Raw genomic sequence first — 27,001 nt, 5'->3', positions numbered from 1 at the left:
ATGATGATATCAAATGTCAAATGTTATTGAATATGATCCCTCGAACTGCATGGTTCTTTCTTTGTGGGTTGTATCCTCCATTTTCCTTGTTGTCATGGTAATATGATCTGATGATAACTTTGACAACAAGCACTCTTGCTTCTGCTGGTTCTCCATTTATGTAGCTTGATGTGGATTTTGCCGATGTGCTTTTTGTCAGATGCTCATCCATGTAGACGTTTCTGCTTTTCAGCTTCTTCTAAAACATTTGTCTTAATTAATGTGTTTTTTAATTGGTCACAGAAATGTAGTCTGCAAGATTTCTCATAATAAAATATGATATTTAGTGCCAGACACGGCAGTGAGACGTAGATGTCTGATGACATGATCTACCAGGGTAGAGAATCGGTGCTGATGCTGACACACGCCCATGAAGCTGAAAGGAGCCACACTCCTCCCAAAGGAACAACTTCTGTTCCTTTGCCGATTGAATGCTAATTTCCTCTCCATTCCATATTAGTGCACGACCATAAAATAAACATGTTGCTTAACAAGTGCAGATTAGAAAAAAATATGTGCACAATGCGTACACTTTCTTCTGATTGGCATGGGAGTGAATACAATTATGGATGTTAAATAATTAGACAAACCACCTCAGTGGGAGACTTGGCTAAAACATTCTTTCACTGTATCCTCCTTTGATTTGCTTTCCACAAGTATACCTAATTAAGACACGGAAAAGACAATTGTAATTTCCCCAATTTGAATCTACTCTAGTCTCCAGTCTGCACACCAGATGCTGCATTGTGCTGCAGCTAAAGGCCACACCTTCTTTTGTTTGCAGAGTAGAGCGTTGTTCCCGCTGCCAGCTCAGACGGTTTCTTATTCAAATCTTCTCCTTTGCAGATCTCCCTCCAATGATTCTTACAAAAGAAGGGGAGGATTACTCTGCTGTTGAGGGGAGGAGAGTGATGATGCACTGCGATGTCTTCAGCTCCCCACCATCTACTGTCACTTGGTAAGTGAATCTGTGTGCTTTTTATCCCCTCTGACCAGCAGGGAGCAGTAGATCTTAGCAGGAGGATGTGGACAACACCAATGTTTCTCAGTCAGCCTCTCTCCATTTCATTCAGAGCTAATTTAAGGCACTAGTTTTAATATCATTTGTTAGCGCTCTCAATACAATCATAAGGTGTAAATTAGTGACTAATATTAATATTCAAAATAATATTAGTCATTGTCAAATGTAATTATGTATATTATCAAATGTAATAATACTTACTTCTATTAATACATTATTATTACTTTCAATATAACTGACAAAGGCTGCACGACGGTCGAGTGGTTAGCGTGCAGACCTCACAGCTAGGATACCTGAGTTCAATTCCACCCTCGGCCATCTCTGTGTGGAGTTTGCATGTTCTCTTCATGCATGCGTGGGTTTTCTCCGGGTACTCCGGTTTCCTCCCACATTCCAAAAACATGCTAGGTTAATTGGCGACTCCAAATTGTCCATAGGTATGAATGTGAGTGTGAATGGTTGTTTGTCTATATGTGCCCTGTGATTGGCTGGCCACCAGTCCTGGGTGTACCCCGCCAGCTGGGATAAGCTCCAGCACCCCGTGACCCTCCTGAGGACAAGCGGTAGAAAATGAATGAATGAATAACTGACAAAGATGTGGATAATAGCACAGCTGACCAATTCATGTGTAGATTAAACATTAATAAAATATGTCTGGGGGGGAATAAATGTTAGGTGTCTGTCCTTGTTTTTCATGTCCTCCCACATTTTACATTTTACATCATTTGCGTGACATAGCCCCCCCCAATCAGTGACGTGCAGTCAGACGAGGCAGGTGTGGCATATCCAAATAATATAAAATAAATATCACTATTGAACCATTGAACTGTGTTGCAAATGTATTTTCTGTCCGAGTCCAATCATGTTTATCATTTTCAAGCAAATATCACTGAATGTTCACATTTCCTGATCAAATACAGAGCAGAAAGCTAAGACGAGGCTGCAGCAGATATCGTCTCTCGGCTTAATTGTGCAGCTTAGCCTACGATCTGAATGCGCTTTACTGAGTGCATTGGATGGCGGATGGTATCTGTTGGTCAACATGTTGCAAGGTCTCACTTTATAGAAATAGAGTCATTACTGAGGAACTAATGAGTAGGGGTTAGGGTTAGGTAGGTTTGTTCCTCATTAAGTACTGTAATTGCATGTACCTTACTGTAAAGTGTTACTCATAAAAACACTAACCTCATTGCTCCCTGTATAATTGGAGAGGAAACGCCGGTTATGATTATTTTTCGCTCGTTCTATGTTTGACAGGAGTAAAGACGAGTCATCGGAATCTGTGGTTGGGCCAAGGGTCACCATCCACGAAAATGGCTCATTGGAGATTTACGCCACTGAAAAAGAAGACACAGGACAGTATACATGCTATGCCAAAAACACAGAAGGGTCATCGGCCATTGAAGCCACACTCTACGTTAAAGGTAGAATATCGTGCCTGCTAAGTGCCCGAAGTGGCGGCGAGTCCTTGGAAAGAGACTAACTAGTGTCCTGCATGTTGAAGATCCCACCAGAATAAGAGTGGCCCCGGAAGACCAGCGGATCTTAATAGGCACTACAGCCCAGCTCTCATGCCTGGCAGAATACGACAAGTCCTTCAGCAACGACTTTGAGCTCCTATGGGAAAAAGACAATATGGACATCAGCTTCAACTATACTGACAATTCAAGGTAGGGTACTGGATTTTTTTTTTTTTTACTGCATTACAGACCTATTCCCAGTTGGAAAGTCATTTTACTGCTTAGCTTTGTCAATCAATACTGTGTCTCTATCTTCCTGTCAACAGATACTTTGTGGAGGATGGTATCCTTCAAATCATCAATGTAAGCCACTGGGACCAGGGTGTGTACACTTGTGTGGCAAGAACTCCAGTGGACCAGGACACGGCCTCTGTGTTGCTCATGGTGTTAGGTGAGCTAACATAAAAATAATATTTGCGATCCAGTCCAGAAACCCCTGAACAAGAACCGATCAATATGTCAGCAGTCCAAATCAGACCATACAGTAAGTTTAATAGCGCATTGCTGTGCTGTACAATAATCCTGAACAACAAACAGTGTGGACATCGCCACGCCTAAGCCTACTCAGCGATGCAAGCTGTTCCACATCCCTGGATGTGGGGATGATTTGATTGAAAATGTGCTCTTGTGGCCTTTTTTTCTTCTGAGATTGATGCATCTGTGGTTTTTCCAAACCTATTTTGCTGTGATGGTTTTCAGATGTCCCTGATGCACCTGAGCATTTGGTACTGTCTGAACACAAGACCAAAAGTGTGAAACTGAAATGGACTCCAGGGGACCATCACAACAGCTCCATCACAGGTACCTAAGACTTTGTCTGTGTGACATGTACAAGTTTAATTATAATTCCGTGTGAGTGCCATGTTTATCATGGTGTTAGACAATATGTATTAATTATTGATCCATCCAAGCATGAATTATGATCGGTGTCTGTGTGGAATATACAAGCCCAAAGCAGAATGTGAGAAGCGTTCTGCACAGCTGGTGGCTAGATAAGCAATTCTTTGGCAAGAAGCATAGCTGTGAGCGGCTGATTGTCTGTCCACCTTTCAACAGAGTTTATTATTCAGTACGAGGAGAACCAGTGGGAGCCCGGAAATTGGAAGGAGCTGCTCAGAGTTCCCGGAAATCACGTTTCGGCCATCCTCAAACTCCACGGCCATGTCAACTACCGCTTCCGTGTGGTTGGTGTTAACAGTGTTGGGAGGGGAGCTCCCAGTGAGCCCACGGAGCGATACAAAACCCCTCCGGCAGGTATAACACCACATGTGTTGTTTATTATACTTTAGGATAAGGACCAATGTTGGCAAATAACTTTGTGCTTCTGTGAACTTTAAAAACTCTGAGCTGTGATCTAATTAATTCCACTCATGTTGAGATTTTTTTCTTTGGTGCTCTGTTCTTTTCTACTAGAGAATCCTTTCACTAACAATTCTGACAAAATCTATACTCGCTCTTTTCCACAGCCCCTGACAAGAACCCGGAAAATATCAAAATCGAAGGTCATTTGCCGCATGAAATGGATATCAACTGGCAGGTAAGAAATGGAAGCTTTTGTTATTACTATGCAGCAATAGCAGGAACCAACTTTATGCGGTGGTATTCACATCTACTCTCTTAACTTTTAAGTTTATTTTTAGGGAATATAAATGAATTTCCATGAACTGGCGTACATCTTAATTTGAATGACAATTTCATTAAAGACCGAACCATGTGAAGGAACACGTATTTAACATTATTCAGTTTTACAGCACTGAGATAAATCTTTTCTTAGCTTATTGTCTAATTCCAGTATCATAGAAAGGTGGCCTCTGAGTCCTGGATTGATGAGCTCGCCCTCTGCTAATGAGTTGCTTTTGTGGATTATCATATTTCATTCGATTTCTTCCAGGCTGTCTTTTGAGAAAAGAATAGTTTGATCTGTGATGTTTTAGCAAGGACATATATTACCGAAAAGCCTTATTAGAGCAGGACAGCCAGCCCATTGTTTGAAAAGATGGCAAGATAAAATACAAGAAGTGTTCCAGCGTACTCGATAGGGCTAAATGGAACAATGTGTAGTGAAAGACAAGCGTCATTTTTGTTACGTTTGACAACCACCTCTCTGTTGTACTTTTTTAGCCCCTTTTGCCAATCGAACACAATGGTCCCGGTCTTGAGTACAAAGTCAGTTACAGACGGCAGGACTTGGAGGAGGGCTGGAAAGAGCACACAGTGAAGAGACATTCGTTTGTGGTGAAGAATACGCCCACCTTTGTGCCGTATGAAATCAAGATCCAAGCGAGGAACAACCAGGGATGGGGCCCAGAGCCAAAAATTGTGACTGGCTACTCTGGCGAGGATTGTAAGTATTTACTGTTTTAATTTGGCTGAAAGCTATAGTAATTAGGTTGTCAAAGCACTGCCAATGGCTAAATGAACCAAAATACAAATACAAGGCATTCAAAAAGACATCCAATTTGATGATATTCTAGTATCCAGAACCGGTCGCTTAGTGTTAGTAATGTTTCTGTAATGTACCAGACTTGATCGCCACAACGACAGGCTTTTATTGCAAAATAATGCCAAATACAAATCCCTAATAAAAACACAGGCTACTGTTGCCACCATTAACACACGTTAAACACAAGTCTTATTCATGTTTAAAGGGTTTCTTTACTTTATTATGTCTACGATATTGGGTAATATGGGTGCAAAGGTGACTGTAGGGTGTTAGTTCATGTCTAGAGGGCTCTAATAATATTAAAAACCACATTAAGAAGGTTGTAAAAATGTTTTCTATTCTCTAACTACAAAAATATTGGATTTAAACATAAGGAATCTGTGGTGGCAAGGTTTATTTTATCGTAATTCACTTAATTCACGTAATTCACTTATCAAGGTCAGGTCTGGAATCAATTAACTGCTATAAATGATTAATTACTGTATATATAAATGTTTGTGCATGTATTTATATATAATGTCATTATAATTTGTGGATAATTTCCATGAATTAACATGGACATCCTATATTTCCAATTGAATGATCTCTTTGCTACCCTAATAGCCATAAAATGTTTTTTTTTCTCTCAACACAAACTCATATGGTTTCCAGATTCTCAAAATTCAAGTCCTTACTCTACCACAGAGTTCACATTATCTATGTTTTTATGTACAGAGTCATTTAATAGTAATTAAAGGTTGAAAGAGATGATGCAGTGGGAATAATTATTTTTTTTTACCTCTACTAATTCATTTTGTATGCAGTAGTTGCCAGGTAGTTGTTGATGTTTTATTGAAATATTCTATAACAGATTTTTCTCTCTCAGGGTTTCAAGGTTATGCACTGATGTCTTCTCAAAAGCATACAAACCAATTTTGTTTCTTGTGTCTAGCTTTCTTTTGGACTTGTCCCCAGGAGACCACCTCAGGTCATGATCCTTAGATAGAAGATAAATGGCCCTTTACCTTACTTACTTCACAACTCTTGTGGCTGTTGGTAGAACCCTGTATCGTCGCAGTTATGTGTTCTGTATGTTTAGACAGTGTTTCGAGTAGGATTTTTACCCAGCTCTTATTTGTAGAGCTCTTCCATGCATGTAGAGTGCTATAGATTCTAATAGTTTTGCTTTTGCAGTTCCCTCGGCTGCACCTGATGATGTAGCTGTGGAGGTGATAAACAGCTCCGCGGTCAAGGTCAGCTGGACCCGTGTACACAAAGACAAGTTGCATGGACATCTGGGAGGCTACAGGGTAATGCCTCAAAACAAACCCAGACACAGTTTAAAAGAAACGACCCTGACCTGCCTCTAAACATTTGGTGTTCTCACCCCTCCCCGCCTCCTATATGCTCAGCTCAGTGCTCTCCTGCACACCACATGGGGCTTAACGCAACACCTCCCTCAACACATATGTAGGAACTGTGAATTTACTGATGTGATGCTGAACAGATCTTTCCTCGTGTAGATAAACTGGTGGCGTCTGCGAAGTCTGCTGGATTCAAATAAACGCCACGGAGACAAACACACGGTGACAATTCCTGGCGACCACAGCCACGCTACCATACCCCGACTACAACCTTTCTCAGAGTACAGTCTCATTGTCATGACCTTCAACGGGCGTGGCAACGGCCCTGGCAGTCATTCCGTCAACTTCAAAACCCCGGAGGGAGGTAGGACTTGTGGACAAAAAGTATGGAGTGTATTGATTTACAACTATCAGATATAATAATAGCAAAGGAAATTGGGTTGTAGACTCCAACTACTAACTCTGTGTATTACCTTTTTTGTCCACACAGTGCCTGAGAAAAATCCTGCTTTCAGGGTCACAGACGCACAAAAGCACTCTGTCTCTCTGGCGTGGGCACAGCCAACGGAGCCGAATGGGATTCTGACTGGCTATCTGCTCGAGTATCAGCTAGGTATGTAGTCATCATATCATACGCGTAAGTGAGCCACATATAATCTTACATTATGTTTCGGAACAATTTGCATTTGAAATTCTAATACAGTAGTACCTCCGTTTCCATTATTAATTTGTTCCAAAATGTCACTTGAAAGCCGAAGAAATATTTTCCACAGGAAATAATGTAACTCAAATGGATCACTTCTGGGCACCAAAATGACTGTATGATCAAAATTACATTTTATAGAGGATAATTGTCTTTACATGAACAAGATGATACAATTCTTTTCATAAATGAAGTATGAAATTGACAGTGAACTTTTAACTAATGGTAAGATAATAATTTGTACCGGTGTTGAAGAGCCGAGACGGAGGAAGAAATGGGAGGCCATCTTCATACTTTGTGATGAGTTCTTTATTCAATAGTGTTTGTCCCTGTGAGATGTTATTATTACACCCATAGATTCAGTCCAATAGCTTCTCACACACACACATAGGGCAATCGGAGATGTGCAAAATGTAGAACATACTGCATGACTGACAGACTTCTACACAAACTTAACTTTCACTTTCTAGAGCGGTCCGGCAACCGCTATATACAGTAGACTCTGTGTACTTTTTCCTAAATCTTCCTTATTACTGATAGAGTCCAGCACTGTAACCAAATATATTGCTATATATTTTTATTTTTGATTAATATGGGTGACCACTGACTCCGATAGCAATGTGGTCCAAACCAGAAAGAAAGGCCGAAGAGAAGCAATACTCTGTAGATCACCTTCTTTTTCAAACTGCCAGCATTTGCAACTTTCATTGGCTCCATGGCGGCTCCATTTAGCAGTCGCACTTGATAAAAAATGCACGAGCAGTGGGTCATTTCAGTCTGTGTAATGATACAGTACAGAGCAAATGGACGATTAAATATATTTTACGGGAAATCAAGACAGTGTACAAAAACAGAAGCACAATTTGTGTGAGAATTTCCCTAAAGCCGAAGAATGCAAAAAACTGGGCCATTTGAAAACTAAGGTTGGCTGTATGTAGCTTTTGGTGTGTTGTATTCATACTGTAAATTCTTGTCTTGTCCTCCCTGCCATAACAACACCACATATAATCAGAATTTTAGTAAGCTTTTGTGGTCTAACCAAGGATCCCATCACAGAAAAAGAAATCGATATGCCATGCTAACAAGAATGAGGTCATTGCGGGGTCACGTGCGTAAAGGAAACATGTCAGGTTGCTGTTTGACTGCCTGCATGTCATGATCATCCCTCGACTCGTGCTGAGCCAGGCCACTATGTCACAGTTTGTTAGGGTTCTATTTTACTGACTGTCCTGTCGGCCAGGGACATCTCCACTAGGGCTCACAGTCTCAATGGGATTCGATCACTGAGCACACTGCTGTCCTCAAACAAAAAGGAAAAAAGCAAAGCTCAGCACTAACTTTCAACATCATCATATTGCCGCATTTCCTGGCTCCAGTAATTAAGTTTGATTTGGCAGCTGGGGAAAGGACCAAATGTCACAGCCTACTTCGGAAGAGGACATTGGCTGTCAATTGATTTTTTAATTTTTATCAGATTTAATCAAAGTTTACAAATTAATTGACCGTGATTAATCACCATTTACAGCTATGTCGGTAATATACGTACCCAACAAAAACATAAATGACAGGACTTCATTATATATTAAACATGCTGTATGTTAAGACAGTGATTCCTGACTTAACATACAGCAAAAAAAAATAAAAAATCACTGATTAGCCTAGCATGCATGTTTTTGGAATGTGGGAGGAAAACGACTCACACACAGGGAGAACATGTGTGCATGTGTTAATTACGTAATTAATTAAATAAATCAGTTACCACTTTTAAGGTGTTTTTTTTTTTTCAAAGCCCCACTATAAATCAGATTGACTCGTTGAAGTGTGACTATGTGAAAGTCCTCTGAAGCTCCCCACAAATTGTGGATAATGCAGCCAGCTGCCAAGGTATCATCAGCGAAATAAGTGAAATTGCAAGCTGAGAAGCAGCTGTTGCAGGTCTACACCCACCCACACAACATATTAATGGCTTAACATCTCACAAGTTTCACCGAAAGGTGGGTTGTAACATTTTTATATAAGCGCGCTTTAATAGTTTAGGAGGTGCTTTGAAATGGAAAGGATTATGTATAAAATCTTCTAATCTTCATATCAAATCATCAGTGGCTTATTGATCAATGTGGAGCGTGCAAACAGCAGATGTGGAAGATATCTTTCCTTGTGACAGTGGAGAATTGCTCCTATTAACTGGCTGTTAATGATTTCAAGGCATTTTTAACATATTCACAACAATGAATTGATATTCCCAATAATATGTGAATGATTCTGATCTAAACCAACGATCAGTCACCATTGTTCATTACCATTTACATATTTGAAGGTTTTTCAGAAAAGTAACGCAATAATTGCTTTTGCTGTTAAGGAGCCATTTTGTTATTAATGCAACTAGTTTTGGGGGCCTTAAGATGCCATTTGATTAACAATGACAAATAAGGAACAATGGCACTGCCCCAATGTACGGGGTTGCATTAGGGTTTGTTCAAATGAATATGGGATCAAAAATAAAATTTTTAATTAAATGAGAATAATTTTTTTCTCACAAATAAATGTGTTGCTTTTTTAGATATAAGATATACTGTATATCTTCTGGAATATCCCACCTATATTCATTGGAATAGCTCAAAATGGTTGTAAAATAAAAAAAAAATTAATGGCACAACACTTCTGTGTCGGCTCTCTTTAAGATTAAACTAATTTGTCCAACTATGGTTAATTAACTGTGCCCATTCTGACAACAATGAAAGTTCCCCTGAAGTTTCAAAGACATAAGAGATATGCAAATGTTTCCGTGAGTCAAAAGACCATCCACAAAATATACAGTGGAGAAGCTGATCCATTTCACTGCTCAGCATGATGTCAGTGTGCTAGCCGCCACCCGCAGCTACGTTGTTTTGATGTGATGTAATAGGTCAACCGGAAAAGGCCCACCTCTGAATAAGCTGAAAGGGGACATGTTGACCCTCACTTTGTGGAGGCAGAGATAGCTTGGCCAAAAATCAAATTACCCCCGGTGCATGTAAAATGGGACAAGTGGAGGGAGAGAAGCGGTCAGCAGTATCTCAGTAGCTCCTTTGCATGAAGAGGTAGGGATGGACACGTCCTCAGAAATCTTGAAGAAAGGCAAAAACTCCACAAAAGTGGAAACGATTCTATTCTCCATGTCTGAGTACCGTGAATATTGTGTATATTGTGTGCTGTGTATGACCTTGCTTCAAGCCCTTTCTTCCCTAAAAGGCTTGCATGGTGTTAGGTTGATTTATAATGTGAGGCTATGCAAGTTTATGTCTCAATGTGTAAATATATAGTAGCAAGTGATTAAATGCAGTTAGCCTACAGTCAACACAACTTCCAATTGAATAGATTGTGTTGATTATCCGGGCTAACAGGGTGTTCTCTTCAAAACATGTCAGTATCATTTCATTGTATAAGTTATCAAGTGCACAGTAGTCTGTTCAGCTGTCAAAATTAGTCAAGAATATATACCATAAATTACGGTCTATTAGCCGCTATTTTTTCCTTCAACTTTGAACCTTGTGGATGTAGTATACCGTGGTGCAGTTAATTTATGGCTAAATTCTAATTTTGTGGCATCTCTTTTACTTCAGAACTACAACTAATTATTTTAATACTATGTAGCTTGCTAGTCAGTGAGCAAAGAGTAGCTCTTTCTTTGGCAGGAGCCAATCACAAGCTATCAGCACACTCACAACGACATTGTCAATTCATTAGATATCATAGGAGGTCAGTATGCCAGGATAACAACCTAACCTAGGTCTGATCTTCATCAACAGTGTCATCTTTCAAAGAACACTTTACAAACAACACTAAATTCATCACACGACAACTTAATACTGTGTGGAAAAAGGTGTGTGTATATAAATGCAGACATATCCAAAGATGACTTTATATACTACACATGAATCGGGGTGCTGCAATGACGTCAGTCTCCCTCTGAGCTCTGAGCTCCGGGCTCATCTGGCTCCTTCTGGTGAACTGAGACAGCACTTCAGTGCCATCCATCCATTTTCTATGCTGCTGATCCTTCAATTAAATTATTTGCTCGCGTCATGGGAAAACATTTTTTAAAACGCCATTGATATTAGGTAGTGAATACCTTTTGAGTTTTAAGTTACTGTGTGATGAGATTAGTGTTCTTTATAAGATGTCACCTTGAGTTTGACTATTATACTGAGTAATGACATCATGAAATTTCCAATGAATTGACAAGCTTGTTGTGAGTTATTTCATAGCTCATGATTGAGAGGTGACTGCTCCTCAGAGACTCGTGGGCGCCACAATATGCCATTTTATGACGTGGGCATGTGTGGTTTATATTCCGGTGCATATTATAGATATACAAATCTGACTCTGGACTACTACAATCAGTGAAATTATGACTACTACATTCAGTACGTCACACATGACCGCAGAATGAATGAAACATATTAGATTTGGCATAATAAAGCAAGATAACATCACATAACCAGTGCTTTTATTGCAAATTGCATATATACTACCCAAAAGCGAAACTTGGAAATAATTTTAGGCCGCAGACATACTGAGCTAGCAAGCTTCTTCAAGTGTGAAGCACATCATCACTTGCATGCCCATGTCATTATCGCCACAAATACCATTACCAGCATGAACAGATTTGTCATTTTTATGATAATATCAGATGATAAAATTGGTCAGACGAGTGGAGACCAAATTGGACAGTGTTTGAGACGTATCGTTTGATGAAATGTAATGTTGAAAACAATAATCTAGTCTGCTGGATTATTATACTCCCTCTTTTGGTGCTATTTTTACAATCTGAGATTTTGTGAAGAGATGCACAAACAAACACACCCGCAGCTGCATAAAGGCATTTTGTTTTTGTTTAACTCATTCAATCTCCGTTTAACAAACGCACCTTTCAGTAACTGTATCTGGAAGAATGATGTTACTATTTCGTCTTCGGTTTTAACCTTTCAGTTAACGACACAGAGGAGGTTGGGCCACTGCAGACTATAGATATCAGCAAACCCGAAACTACCAAGTGGACCCTGCGGGGCTTGGAGCCTTTGAGCAAGTACAAGTTCTACCTGCGTTCCTGCACCACTGTGGGCTGTGGGCCCATTGTCAGCGAGGAGAGCACCACCACCCTTGAAGCAAGTAAGTCATGTAGGAGATGGGGGGGGGGGTAGTTTAAGCATGGACGAACTGGTGTGTGTTGGTGCTAATTTGCTTAAGAGACAAAATAAGATTAGAGTTATGCCATTGAATTGATTCACTCCAGGCGTGTTGTGAGACAAGCAACAAAGCCATTTTTGTTTTCCAAGTAGTATTCAGCAAGCAAACGCTACCAGGCCTCTCTTGTGTCCTAGTAAGCGATTTTGGTGGATAAACAGTTTAATATGGATGTAGTGTAGCTTTTCATTTGTCACTGCCAGAGCAAGAGCTTATTGATTGCATGGACCGTGCAAGTTATGAGACAATCAGCAAAGAAAGAAAATTGCTTTGAGCGGGGAGAGACTGAATGCTCCGATAACGAATTGTGTAATCATGAAAAAGTTGCTGGGTAAGTCATCATAATAATCCAGCTCGTAGCATGTAATTTTTTCTTGGTGATGACATATCATTTGTTGAGGATTGCATGGCGCAACTTAAATCGAGTCAATCTGTGAGGACGTGGACTTTAGTGTGAATGATTAGAGAGGAAATGAAATAGAAACTTATTTGAGATTCAGTGAAAACAGACTGCAGTCATCCTAAATGAATGGGTGGTGCTTGCAATGTACCATCATTCTGCCTTAATGAAAATCATTTTCAACATAATATTCACAATATAAACACACTAAATTAAAAATATCCGCTAAGTGATTGCTGCGTATTTACTGAAGGGAAGTCTGAAATCAAAGAGACACTTCATTGTCTCTCAGTGGTCGTTTGTTTGAATGTTAAAAAAGGAAAAATCACTAAATCACCAAAATGATGATAACTCTCCCTGCTTTATTATGTTTAATATTTCCATCATTACATGTGTCCAAATTAAGTAAGCATTAATGCCATTCGTTTCTTACCGCTACCTGCTTGTGCTGTTTTGTGTTGTCGACTTGCTTTCGTGCTACCTAAATGCGCATCCCTTCAAGCGCAACCTTTCATCACGCAGAGTCTAATATGTGTGAATGTCTGCTTAGCAATGCGTTTGCTTGTCCCCTTTGTCTCTTTTACTCCCTGCAGCTTCCGCTCTGGCTCCCACTGATGACCCCAGTATGTAGACTAGAGCTCATCAAAGTTTATCTGCACACATACAATTTTAGAATTCTATATTTTGTAGTTCTTGTCATACTTTTTTCCACAGAGACTGTACGGGTAGTCCTCGGGTTACATGTAAATCTCATACCGAAATCATATTATCACAATATAAACAGAACACATGAAAGAGTCAGTAATAAATCATCAAATATAATATTTAAATGAAACAGTAATATAAAAAAGGCCAATTCCTTACATTTATGTCTGTGACAGTAAGAGGCAGGCTTTACTTAGAGGAGGAAGTTTTGACAACGTTTCTTCACAATAATGTTTCACCACTACATATGACTGATATATACATATATATGTACTATATACTGTATTTTCTGGACTATAAGTTGCACTTTTTTCATAGGTTGGCTGTTCCTGCGACTTATACTCCAGAGCGACTCATAAATAAAAAGAGTAGCAGAGGCTACTCTTACTGCGATGAAGAAAACAAAAGATTTACTGTACTTAATGCTGTTTGTTATGTTACATAAACACTGAAACACCTTTTCTGTTTATATTTTGTGTAGCTGAATAACCATAGTGTTAGCATATCATTTTTTTCTACCAAATTATGCATTTTGATCTTGTGCGACTTATACTCTGGAGCGACTTATAGTCAGGAAAATACAGTATTATATGGACTCTGTGTACTCTCACTCTGGGCTCTTCCTTGATCTCCTCGAGTCCGGCATTGTAATCAAATATATTGATCTTATTTTTTTTATACAATATTCAACCTTTTAAATGGTGTGGTCAGTAACCAATGTGGTCCAAAGAACCACAAAGAAAGGCTAAAGAGAAGCAATTGCTGTTACAACTTCCGCTTTTAGATACCAGGAGTGTCTCCTCACTGCCTTGGGACTCATAATGGAGATTAAAATGAAATAGATAACTATAACTTGAACAATCCAGTTGTGATCAATTGAATGCCCTGAAGATGATTTGGATGAATGAGAATACTCACCGGCATAAGAGACATAAGAGACATCCTTCCTGTCAGTGTATCAACAGGACTTTGTGTTATTCCATCAATGGAACCACTTCTTTTCTTTTTGAATAATATTAATATTTAAAGGCAGTGCATGCATAACCACAAAACGGCAACGTCGTAAACCGAGGACCACTTGTACACGCATGTAAAACTTGTACTCAGATCTCTACGACTACTCAGGATTGTGTACTTAATGAAGGTATTAGAATCTTAGATCGTCTTTGCCAATTTTGAAGTTGGACAAAACAGAAACTGCAATAATATACATTAGTCACTAATCTAGTTAGAAGCTATAGACTAGCTAAAGCAGCATGTGCTCTAACACTAGAAAGTAGTATTCTAAGCCCTAGTCATAATTAATAACCTTAAGATCTATGTTTCTTTCAGGCAAATCAGCTTCTCCCTCAGCTCCAAGTACTCCAAAGTCCCCAATGACCAAATCCGATATAGGTAGAACTTCAGTACATGCAGACACAACACCATCAAAATGAAAAAGAATAGGAACTTAAACATTGTGCAAATGTTAAGTATATGTAGTGTTAGTAATTTGAAGTGTAAATACAACTGATACTGCCAATGGATTAGTTGGTCCTAATACAGTTTTCATTTCACTGCCGGGCCACGGGGATTAAAGGATACCAGATCTATATTCCAGACGGACGGTCCAACTGGAGAGTGCCACCACTTGAATGGGACAAACACATCTAATTGTCAGTGATTGATTTGTTGAGCCCCGGTCCCCACTCTGCACGGCAGTGTATTGACCCAACAGTCACCTGACATTTCCATATTATCTTCAGCTGGCTAAACAGCAGCACCACACAATAAGACCAGAAGTTATCTGAGCTCCGAGAAAATGAGGAGAAATGTCCTCTGGGGCTACACTGGGGACTTGCGAGCACATACTGGGAAGGGTGATATTTATAGGACACTGCGATAAGTGGATAAGTGGGAGCTGTTGAAAGTGGCCGTATCTGAATATTTTGCGGCCTCTCCTTATCGAGAAATCCCCTTGACTTTGATGCCGCGTCTTCCACATCGTCAACTCCCTGCTGGCCAAACAGCTGCTTTCTCCTGCATTTAATGGCAAGCTGAGAAGTGCAATGACAAAACACGGGAGACAGCCTGTGGATATTTTTAGCTCAGGGTCTGATCTTAGCCAAACTCGTTGTGCGGGTCCAATGATTAGAATTACCATAGTCACAGACTAATCCATCAACATTAGTCAAAGAGTGTCATTTGCACTAGTTGGGATGGGCAGCGCTGACACAGGTGTCCATGTGTGCTGAATTATCACCTGAGTAAATAAAGCACCTGAGCTGAAGGCACGATAGATTTGCATGTTTGCCGTGGGGGAAATGAAGTGGATTGATGTGGACCTGGTCAGACAGCAGCTGCCAAGGCATACTAATGATGCACATCATTCACTACATTATTAGATGTTGTTCCTCCCCCGTTGACTAGCAAAAGGCCACATTGTGTGATATGTCTGGGTTAGATGACATCATTTAAAAGCAGACTTATTCAGACATTTAAAAAGACAGTGAATATCGATTGTGATGTAATTAGTCACTTTGCAGCGTGAGTGAAATTAAATACCATAATACGCAAATACAGTTTAATAACTAAATGTGATGAAGATACAGCAAAACCTCATTTAGCGTATGCCCCGGTTAGCCTGCTTTACGGCAGAGCTTTACCTCAGTTTCCATACATTTTCCAGGTGGCACAGTTGTTGTGGTATTAATACAGTGCATGTATTTTTATCATAAAACATCCTCTCACATTTTCATAAAGTATTTTCTTTAATGATAACTGGCTATACAGCAGCAGAAAAACAACAACAGGCCAAACCAAACAAATGATAATGAACCAACAAAGGAAGGAGCACACACCTGAACTAAATAGAACCAACACAGGGCGTGACAAAAGTATCACTTAAAACAACAAAGTTCCCTTTATTCAGAGTCTGAACAACACCTTCTGTCTCTTATACTCAGCAGCAGGGTCATCCCTGACCACATTCCAACCGTAATCAGCAAGCATAGATGTATTCCGCTTCCCCTGATATCTTTTATCCAAAGCTGCAATGTCCCGGTGGAATCGTTCCCCGTGCTCATCACTTCCGTCCCCACAGTTGAAAGGAAATAAATCTAGATGAGAATGCAAGAGTGTATCTTCGGTGACATATTGCAGCCAAGGGCTTTGTGGGACCTCAGGAGGTTTGCCACCAGCTGCTTACCGTAATCTGCCTCGTAGTTCCAAGAAACTCGGATGCAAAAGTCAATTTGCACCCGTTCATGAAATGTCTTTACATGCATCTTGCAAGCAAAAACCAAAAAATGTATGTCAAAATGTTAGAAATATTAAAATGAATGTACAGACAGGCTTTCAGATACACACAAAATTGTTGCTACCCCTCAGTTAAAGAAAGAAAATCCCACAATTCTCACTGAAATCACTTGAAACTTACAAAAGTAACAATAAATAAAAAAAATTGAAAATTAAATTATTAAAGTTATTTAAATTATTTATTAAAAAAATAATATATTATATTTATTAAATTTTCATTTTATATTTATTTATAATATTTATTTTATTTAATTTTCAATACATTTTTATTTATTATTACTTTTGTAAGTTTCAAGTGATTTCAGTGAGAATTGTGGGATTTTCTTTCATTAACTGAGGGTTAATAAAACTAGCCGATCTGCACTCCTGACTTACTTTTTCTTTATTAGTGACCTAAACCAAGACAAATGTAACTACTTTTGTTGTGGAAGCATATTTTTGTGGACCAGTGCAATATGAAACTGTTAAAATATTAGGATGATCCTTCAATACCTTCTGTATTCCACAGCTTTGCTGCCTGGAAATAGTCTTTAATGTTGTCATGCATGAAGCATAACTGGACACATCTTATATGTTCTTCCTATTGCCTAAAAAACTAACACCAATGTCATGTTTACTTGAGGATAATAATCCGAAGAAAGTCGACTCATGCATCCCCAACACTGCCAAAAAATGTAGTATCCAAATACTTCAACAGAAAAGCAGTACTAAATGAGCCCCCTTTTTTTCAACTGACTGCATCCTCGAGCGGTGATTCAAGTTGCAGAGCGTGGTCCTCCCGATTGTCTCTTGGATTTAAGTTGGCCGCATGGCCCACGCATTTACATTTGCACAGCGTTCCATGCTTGATTAATTAGACAGGCGAATTAGCTGTTTAATATTAATACCGGATCATCAGCAGCCTGCTGCTTCTGCATCAGGTCGGCGTCATCGGTGTAAACAGTCAATCAAGCGGTCTGATGAAAAGGTTAAGATGTGTCAAAGTCACTGAGTATTCTCATTCTCAGGTCTTGCAAGCATCCATGGAGGAATATCTAACCAGGGCTGGTTTATTGGCTTGTTGTGTGCCATCGCTCTGCTCACACTCATTGTGTTGATTGCCTGTTTTGTCAACAGAAATAAAGGCGGGAAGTATTCAGGTAGGTAACACACACACACACACACACACACACACACACGCTATTTCTATACTGATAGGGCTTCCATTTTATATATGTTACTTTGAAAGCAATCAATCATCCCAGAAGCTATTACCCAAAACAAGCATTTCCCCACAAAACAATTTCATTGTAAATTTATACATGATATCATAACAAATATGTTTGTGTAGTGATCGGAAATTACTTTTTCTCTGCCATGCATTTGAATGTTGTATTATTTACACGCAGATCTTCCAGCAGCATTCCAAGCAAAGTAAAACCTACACGGAGACAAGATGCAAATGCAGGATGTGCTGCTCTTGTGCAGTTAATGATGACATAAGCTTTGTGGTTATCTCAGGGTTTTTTTTTTTCTCCCCTTCTCTATTGGGATCCCGAGAGCCCGTAATTGCCTTTATTATTCACAGCTAATGGCCATCAGGTTGTTGTCTGGGCAGCAATCACTTCACTCGTCATGAAAATAAAAGAGAGACACAGCTCAGTTCTTTGTTCTCTCATTAAGTTCTCGTTATTGTTGTCTGAAATGGGTATTGCTGGTATAAAAATACCCATCCCCTGTGTACAGTATGGAGCACATGTTACGGCTAAATTATAGAGAAGGGACAGACTTTTACATCAAATCCAGGTTCTTTTAACCCAGTGCGTCTCAATTATTATTTTCTGTCATGCCCCCGCACACCATAATAAAACTGATTATGGTAATAGTTTTATTTCATTTGAACATGCATCAGATTACAATTGAATGCATCACATAATCAGTTCACAGTTCCACATGTCCAAAAGGAGTAGGAAGAAGCAAAGTTTATTAATTCCTACCCCTCCATCTGGTACTTTTACAATCAGTAACTGTTACATTTGTTCACTTCCTGCTTTCCATAATACAGTTTAAGGTTTTTTTTTTCAATAATGTACCTCGTAGCGATTATATTTAGTAATTTATCTGTACTGTAACCAAAACCAGTACTGAAACCAGAAAAATGCAACAAAACACAAACACGCCTACTCAAGAGTCAAATTGCATGTTGAGTACTCTAAATTTGTACATGTTGGTAGGTCTGCATTGAAATGAAACCTCTCACACCCACTATCTGAGAAGACAATGTTATGTTTGAGGCCACCTTACAAAACAGAACCGTGATGGGAGACAGTGATTTTCATTTTATGCTCTCCTGAGAATCTGTCTTAACATTTTCTCCTCATTTTGCGAGCAGTAAAAGAAAAGGAAGACCTTCATCCAGACGTGGAGTCCCAGGGTATGAATGACGACACTTTTTGCGAATACAGGTAAGTGACACCCTCGGTGCAATACTTTACATGTCACTCTTAAAAGTCTTTCCTCCTGCCTTAGTTCTGCTCTTTATTTCTCCCCTCTCGCTGCAAAGACAATGTAACATGCGTGAGGCTGACACGGAGCCCCGTACTTCTTCTGTGGAAGAAATTTGATGGTGCTGGGGAATTGGAATGTACGTGATAAACAGCAATATCATCGTGAGCTGTGTGCACATCAGTGTTGTTGCAGTGGTAGCATCTAGTTCTCATTTGTTGTTCGACACAGGGCAGTTTCTGACCAATCAGCGCTAGGAACTGGAACTTTTTGGAAAGAACTAACATACTGTTTTATGTCCCCTGAAAGTCTTTCTTTGAGAGGACTTTTTTTTTTTAATAGTACGACTTCAACTTTTCAGACTTATTCTGAAATCATGATGACAGACCAAAAAGACGGTGAATGCCAAAATGTTCCTCAGACTGTAAGCCAAGTTTCCATCAACCGGTACAGCTTCAGCCTTCTACACTGTGCTTTCCAATGTTAATCTGTCTTGCTTGTGTTCACAGTGTGGATTGATATCTGTGTCAAACATGTATGCCCGACTTGCCAATTCCGATTTTGGCCAATATAATCACTGACAGGATACACCTTCAATGTTCCAACCTTTGCATTTCAAACATCAACAAAACTTGCACAACTGCTTACACTGCAGAGCCTCTTACCAAAAATAAAGTGCACAGCACCCAAAGTTGGGTGCTTGGCCAGTTGCCATAACTTTTGCACATAGTTGCTTTGCTCTTTTCACTGCTCATATGCGCTGGAAAGCAAACATTTTTATCATGCCAGTGTCCCCCCCCCCCCCCCCCCAAAAAAAAATTCTCTCCACATAAAAACACATTCAGTCGATTCCATTTGCATTTTGTCCACTTGGGAGATTGAAAAAGCAACCAGGTCATTGGTCAACTGCCTATAATGCCGATCTCACAAAAGGATGATTGGGATTGGAAGCATAACACTCTGATTAGACCATCCCTAATTTATACCACTGGTATAAATGTATACCATAGAAATGTATATAATGGATGGGGTGGGGACGCACAAAGTCAGTCACTGGGCCATTTTCAGTTGTCTTTGGCGGGGGAAAAACACATAAAATACCATAATTATGTAATTATGTTTGGCGCAATGTCTGTGAATGCACTTTGTGTTCTTGTCCACGCTATTCGCTAGCTATGTTGCCGCGAGGTGCATTCAATGTTTCCGGACAACTTTGTCAACTTTGAGTGGGAGAGAAAGTACGAGTGGAGAATGCAGCTCAGCTGTGTTAAAACAGCTCCTTAAAATATAAGATGTATTTGAGTTTGAGTTGGAAAATTTGGGCCACCACTTTGCAAATGCTCATACTTAATCTGGCGCTAATTTGTAAAAACATGCACTATTATAATTGTTGATGAAACTTCTGTGAAAAGGTGGCTCTGTACTTTTATTGCTTGTATTTTACAAGAACAAGTAATTCCAGTCATTTTATGACTTTATATCAAGCTACCCTCATAATTATGAATTTATTCTCTTTTTTGTAGGACTTCAGGCCTGTAGTGTTTGCATTTTTATTACTGCCATAAGTTGCAAGATAATAGACAGTGCTAAAACAAAATAGTTTTATTCTTCCCTTTCCATTTGGAGAACTTTACAACTCGGAAAAAGCACAGCAAATCAGCGATAAAGCTGAAGCAAAAGTGTACTACTTGATGGAAATGGGGCTGTTGTACTAGAAGTCCCACTCCCATAGAGTCGTTTTGCCAACACTTCCCCACACTATAAAAATTTCCTTTGGTCACAAAGTGCCGACAGCGTGGTGTGAGAATTTTCATACACATTGCATCCTAACAGAATCTCTTGCTTTATTCAGAGGCTGTCATTCCTGTTCTTGCGGTGCCGGGCATAGACTGCCCAGCACACAGCAGGAAACTGAAAGCAATCACTCTTTGAAAGTAGATCTTCCTTAGGGCAGTATTATCTGTGCATGTTTCATTAATCCTGTAGTGGTCTAACCTAACCACCACCGCATGGGTAGTAGTATAATTCCCCAATCAACAGGATCTATGCGGCACAGCAACAGCAAATGGTATGAAGCACAATGTGGCTCAGTGTGACAGCATGTTCACTTTCACTGTAAGAGCACATTCGGATACCATCATTCTTCTGTTTGGGCATCAGCTATTGTTATTAATCATATTCTGAAATGAAGTAAAACAGTTTTTTAACGCTTTTAGACTTAGATTAGCAAAAATACATTTAGAAACTACAATGCATATTGATATGTATTTTTGTACCTATGCTTTTGTGTTCTACGTTCTTATATTCAATCTTGCTGTCAAACATTTACTTTTTTACTCTGAAAAAGTACTACTTATGTATAATGACACCTCGGTTAGCGTGTTTTTTGGCTAGCGCTGAAATTTTATACCACAAATTTTGCAACGTTTGCATGCATTCTCTAGTACTCCGGTACTCTGTCAGTCCAACTGTGTTCTTCATGTTTTTTTTACTACCCTTCCTCGTTAGCATCCTATTAGCTAGCTAACGGAAACGGACATAGCGTTGACTGCCCGTTAACGATACTGCCCGTCTTTGGTGTCATCAACGATTGACTCTCAGAAATGTTGACACAAAGTAAATTTTACAGTTATGGTTTGTACATACATACAACAATTCTAAATGCATATAAATGGGGAATGAAAGTGATAAATGAACATTTAAGGTTACTTTTACCTTCATTAGAGGCGTGAAGACTGAAGACATGACTTTTCCCAAAGACACCATATGGCAGCGAGCTCAACCACTACCAAACTCCCTGTTTTCAGTCATGTCCTGAATCACGTCTCTAATGAAGGTAAAAGTAACCTTAAATGTTCATTTATCGCTTTCATTCATTCATGGAAAAAAAGTGTTGATTTTGCTGACACATCTCGTCTTAACATGAATCCCTGTCAGTCATTATTTATGTGTTTACATACAATTTTGATAAAACTATCATTATAAAACTATAAAAATGTGTTAGTGAGCAAAGAAGTACTGTCAACTGATGATGACATCATACAACTCCAGTTTCCATGTAGTAGCAAGCTACCTAGGACGATTTGTGATGAAATTCATTCAAATACGCAAACCGAGGTTCCGCTGCTGTAATCCAGCTGGAAACATCGACTTTTTCACATTCGTCCCTCGTTCTTGGTTCCCGGTACTCACAATTTAAGACCTCCATCATTTGACACTTTGGACCAATGCACCGATGCCCATATTTTGCATAAATGTTCAAGCTAATCACGGTCACTTTGGCTGTTTCCTCTCCTACAGCGACAACGATGAGAAGCCGCTGAAAGGCAGCCAGCGCTCTTTGAGCAGAGAGATCAAAGCGGGTGACAGCGGGGACAGCCTGGTGGACTACGCCGAGGAAGATGCTCACTTCAACGAGGATGGATCCTTTATAGGCGAGTATGCGGGCCGAAAGGAGAAGAGGGTGTCATCAGAGATCAAGGCCAACGCTCAGATCCCAGCGTGAGCAACACAACTTCCATCCATCTTCCGCTGTGCACACCGGTTTCATTAAACCTGCTCAGAGGGACAAATGGAAGTGGACACAGACGTTAGCAATGCTGAGCACAAGTTTTGTGTCAAATGCAATGCGTCATTGCCAACAGTACACTGCCGCTGCCATTTTATAAAGCCCTTGTTTGTTTGGTTACCTAATACGTATGTATACTGTACATAAATATAGTGTATATTATTCTGTATGTGAACACTGTCTTCTTTTTTTTATCATTACTTCAATAAAATGTAGAGGGCTTTTTTTAGTGATTGTTATTCTTTGAATTGTCCTCCCCAAGGCGACATGCTGGCTGTTTTTTGTTTTGTTGTTTGAAAGGATCAGTCACTTACTTTTGGTATTCAGGACATATTGCTAAAATATGATGTACCGTGTCTGTAAAGGTTACTTATTAACTTATTTTTCCAGCGATATTTACCTGACATATCATATTTTTTATTCTGTGCTGCAAGTAAAATGTTCGTTATGTCACTCTCGGCATAACAAGTGGTACCTTTGCTTTGCTTGTTATAAAACAGCCCAGTTTACATTCCTATACAATGTCAAATGATGGATGTATAACAAAGGCATTGCTGTCAGAATTCCCTTTGTTTTCTAGGCAACTTGTTTTCATCATTCACCACGTGTCATCCTGGTAAAGCTTAAACACGTTGCTGCCATTTATACCTACTTCTATTATGCTATCTGACAAACACAGCTGTTGCATTGGTTGGTTCAAACTTTGCCATTGCATGTGCAGACAATGACTTTGTGGTTTTTAATGTATTAATTGCCTTTCCCGAAGTTGTTTTAATGACTTATCTGCCGGTTCACTCCTCACTGAGGTATTTTTGTGCAAATGGCTTCCATAAATTCACCATGTGTGACCACTTACTGTAGCTACTGTTCATACCAGGGGTGGGCAAACTTTTGGACTCACAGGCAACAAAGATGTGGCCGGGTGGGGACATCTATATATTGGTGCTCACGGTGCAACAAAATGAAAACATGACACATCCACAGCAAGTTAACGCATCACATAAATCAACTACTAAACGCTAAACATAACACGTACCTTAAAGCTGTTTCAAATGCCTGCAAAGCATGCTGGGTGGATCGCAACATATTTGCAATCAAGCAAAATGTTGGGAGAAAGAGAACCATGGGCTACCCGTCATGCCTTGTGGTCGTTTTTTGGCATGGGTATTGCACTTAGATACGACCAAATGGTGCATTAGGTAAGTTATGTGATTTTTGTGTGTTGACGTGTTGGATGGCTTTTTTGTCCAAGCATTTTGGTGACTCAAACGAGCCACAATAGTACTGCCAGTCATGTCGCCGGCTACACTTTCCAGGTTAAAGGTTTAAAAAAAAGAATTTGTAAATGCCTGGTGGGCCGCATTAAGACGCTTGGCGGGCCGCAGTTTGCCTAGCCCTGGTTTATAACTATTTATGTTGTGTTATTTGACATCACACATAAAATGACAGTCATTACATTGTTTTGTCCATTGCATGTCCAGATGATTAGTTGGTGGTTTTTGATGTAATAAATTGCCTTTTCCTACATTGTTCAAATGACTTAACTGCCCGTTGACTCATCATAGAGGTTCCTTTCTTTTTCAGGGCGACCATAGTTTGATCACCAAAAACCAGGACACTTAGCCCGGTAATGAGATACTCAAACGGTTGCCTGATTGTTTCAGAAATTGTTATGTCACAACATAACACAACATGTCTTGACCAAAGACAGAAAGCGGGTAGCGAGAACGTTCATTAGAAAAAAAAAAAAGGAAAAATAGGTTCCAAAAATTGAACATTGGCCTATGAAAAACAATTAAAACCACAACATCACTTTTCTAAAGAAAAACTACTGGACAGGACCTACAAAAATAGGATGTTTGGTCACCTTTCTTAAGATACATTTCTGCAAATGTATCTTTGATGACTCAATGAATGATTAAGTTTTCTTTCCTCCACCCACTTAGCGTGCACTAGCAAATTATACTAGACAGAAACCAGCACCGGTTAAAGTATTTTTTTTAAATACGAGATAATTGTTCACAATTGCAATGTGACTTTTAGCAAATGTTATTTTTGTATCTAGGATCTTCTGTAATTATGAGAAATCAAGGACGCAGGCTCAGCCAGTGAACCCAGATGTGAGTCTGATGTTTGGAAGTGTTTTGGAGACCAGTTTCATTCTGAGGTTTCTCGATGCAACATACAGTATGCTCAAAGCTTTTTATACGTAGCCTGCTCCTTTTCTATGCAGACTTGCCTACCTTTCATGTAGTACTACAACCTCCATCATGTTATAATTGGTCAGAGTCCACAGAAGAAACAGAACAAAAAGGGAATGAAATGTCCATGAAATGAGTAAAGTTCACAAAATAAAAGAACATAAACGATGGTGCAAAAATCAAAGAAAAAGTCACCGTGAAGTTCAAACTGGCAAATAGTAGCTTAGACAAGAATATTAACAATCAGCAGGAAAACGGGCTGATGAACCAAGGAAAGGCCGATCAGAGAAACCGGCGGCAGAATGAAAGGTTATCAGCACTCTATGTTCCACAGCCACTACGCTTAAAAGCTCCACTAATCACTGATGATCTGTCGGTGTGCCTCATTACTTCACCCCGCACCAGAAACCGCGCTATTTAGAGGGTAGAAATACAAAGACCAGCGAGTACTGGAGCCGAAAAATAAACAAACATAAATGCCAGATGATGATGATAGTCCGTGCATTTTCTTCATAAATTAAACAACAAAAGCCTTAGGTTACAAAGCAAAAATGTGCAATTTCCTTCAAATAGTTATTTTGTTATCACTTGCACTGTTTTCTACAGCACATTTAATATGAACAAAGTGTGAGGATTATTGATTGACTTACATAATATATGTGCTTATACATATGTAGCCGGTCTGCTGTGTTCTGGTTTGAAAAGACGAGGTAGGAGGCTGCAATTCCTTCGCCAACCGGAGGGGGGCGTCAATTTCCTCTGCACACTGTGCACAACAAACAAAATGTACAGCAGCATCAACACACTTGCACACGTTTCCTCGTCCCCAGCAGTCCAAAAGGCGACTGACAAGACTATTTATGCAAATTAAATAAAACAATAAGGGACCACATACCTGTGCACAACAAACAATATGTACAGCAGCATCAACATACTCGTTTCCTACAAAAAGAAAACCACAAAAAAACGAACTCCTTACAACTAAATTATCTAACAACAGTAACGTTTACATGGCGCCTTTACATGCTGTATATAATATAAGCACATACTGGGGTGAAACGTGCAACATATTCACACTTTATACTATTACCAATTGCTGCCACCTGTTGCAGGCATGTGTTTGGCCAGCTATTTGGGCGGGTTGAGCGTGACTTTTGAACCAGGAAGTGCGGGGATCTCGTGTGTGTGCTGTTCTCTCGTTGCCGAAGTAGTCTAAAAAATAAAGTTGACTGGAAGCAGCCGGCAAACGTGTTTCTTTCTCTGCCGAAGTCAGGCTGCCCCTTACTACGGTTTGGGGCTGAAAATACTGACAGTTAACACACCGGCCAACATACCTCGTCCTCGGCAGTCCAAAAGGCGACTGAAGAGGAGCCCGCCAGAAAGGCCCGGAAGTGACATCACACGGTGTCAAAGTTCACAAAACAAAATAAATACAAATAAAACTGTTAAAAAAAAAAAAATGTTAAAAAAAAGCATATAGCGACAAATATATACAAGAAATGAATTATTGTTGAAATAAATTTAAGTAAATTAACACATATTACACATATTCATTTTATTGTTTTTTTTATTCAAGTATTTCACATGATTGTAATGGTAGTGGTTTAATTAGTATGAACATTCTTTTCATTTTAGTAGACAATACATATCATTACATGTGGAAAGACTGTATTATCTGTATTATTACCTCATCTTGAAAAGGACAATGGACAAATACTGGGTACCATACAGAAACAATGGTGAAGCATGTAACCAGGTTTTACCGTGGAGAGCACGCTATTAATTTAACATATAAATTCCTTTACCTACTGAAAAGGATAGGAGAGGTACTCAACTCGATAATAGCATAACCGGCCTTTTACAAATTGCACCTTATCATTCTGTCGCAATACTCCATTACAATGACAAAGGTTTAAAAATGTTTTATTATGTGCCCATCACTGTGATGGAATTCATGGCACAAGCGAGCCACTCTCCAAGCATGGACATTTATTGAGGGATGGATAGAGGGGAGGAAGGGTCAATGACTGAAAGAGAAACGCTTACTTATA

The 27,001-nt window shown here is 39.5% G+C and overlaps 1 protein-coding gene across 12 annotated transcripts in view; it reads left to right on the top strand.

Annotated features, from left to right (window-relative positions):
- The window catches only part of chl1b (cell adhesion molecule L1-like b), a 58,494-nt gene extending 33,987 nt beyond the window's left edge, over positions 1-24,507 (top strand). For 4 of the 12 annotated variants that reach the window (XM_058087786.2, XM_058087749.2, XM_058087769.2 and 1 more), the window contains 18 exons: positions 886-997; positions 2,318-2,484; positions 2,565-2,730; positions 2,847-2,971; positions 3,280-3,381; positions 3,637-3,834; positions 4,047-4,117; positions 4,702-4,924; positions 5,955-5,990; positions 6,197-6,312; positions 6,526-6,730; positions 6,857-6,979; positions 12,041-12,220; positions 13,289-13,318; positions 14,733-14,795; positions 17,705-17,836; positions 19,069-19,141; positions 22,482-24,507. In XM_058087786.2, the coding sequence (XP_057943769.2) occupies positions 886-997; positions 2,318-2,484; positions 2,565-2,730; positions 2,847-2,971; positions 3,280-3,381; positions 3,637-3,834; positions 4,047-4,117; positions 4,702-4,924; positions 5,955-5,990; positions 6,197-6,312; positions 6,526-6,730; positions 6,857-6,979; positions 12,041-12,220; positions 13,289-13,318; positions 14,733-14,795; positions 17,705-17,836; positions 19,069-19,141; positions 22,482-22,686 (2,327 nt within the window). In that variant the 3' untranslated portion in view covers positions 22,687-24,507. Of the gene's footprint in view, positions 1-885; positions 998-2,317; positions 2,485-2,564; positions 2,731-2,846; positions 2,972-3,279; positions 3,382-3,636; positions 3,835-4,046; positions 4,118-4,701; positions 4,925-5,954; positions 5,991-6,196; positions 6,313-6,525; positions 6,731-6,856; positions 6,980-12,040; positions 12,221-13,288; positions 13,319-14,732; positions 14,796-17,704; positions 17,837-19,068; positions 19,142-19,239; positions 19,321-22,481 lie in introns of all 12 variants that reach the window. The other 8 variants (XM_058087795.2, XM_058087803.2, XM_058087848.2 and 5 more) reach the window with 6 other exon arrangements.
- Positions 24,508-27,001: the final 2,494 nt, after the last annotated feature.

The sequence above is a fragment of the Doryrhamphus excisus genome, linkage group LG11, assembly GCF_037039965.1.
Source record: "Doryrhamphus excisus strain RoL-2023G ecotype Guam linkage group LG11, RoL_Dexc_Guam_v1.1, whole genome shotgun sequence".
In the NCBI taxonomy this organism is placed as follows: Eukaryota; Metazoa; Chordata; class Actinopteri; order Syngnathiformes; family Syngnathidae; genus Doryrhamphus; species Doryrhamphus excisus.
This window is presented reverse-complemented; position numbering and strand designations above follow the sequence as displayed.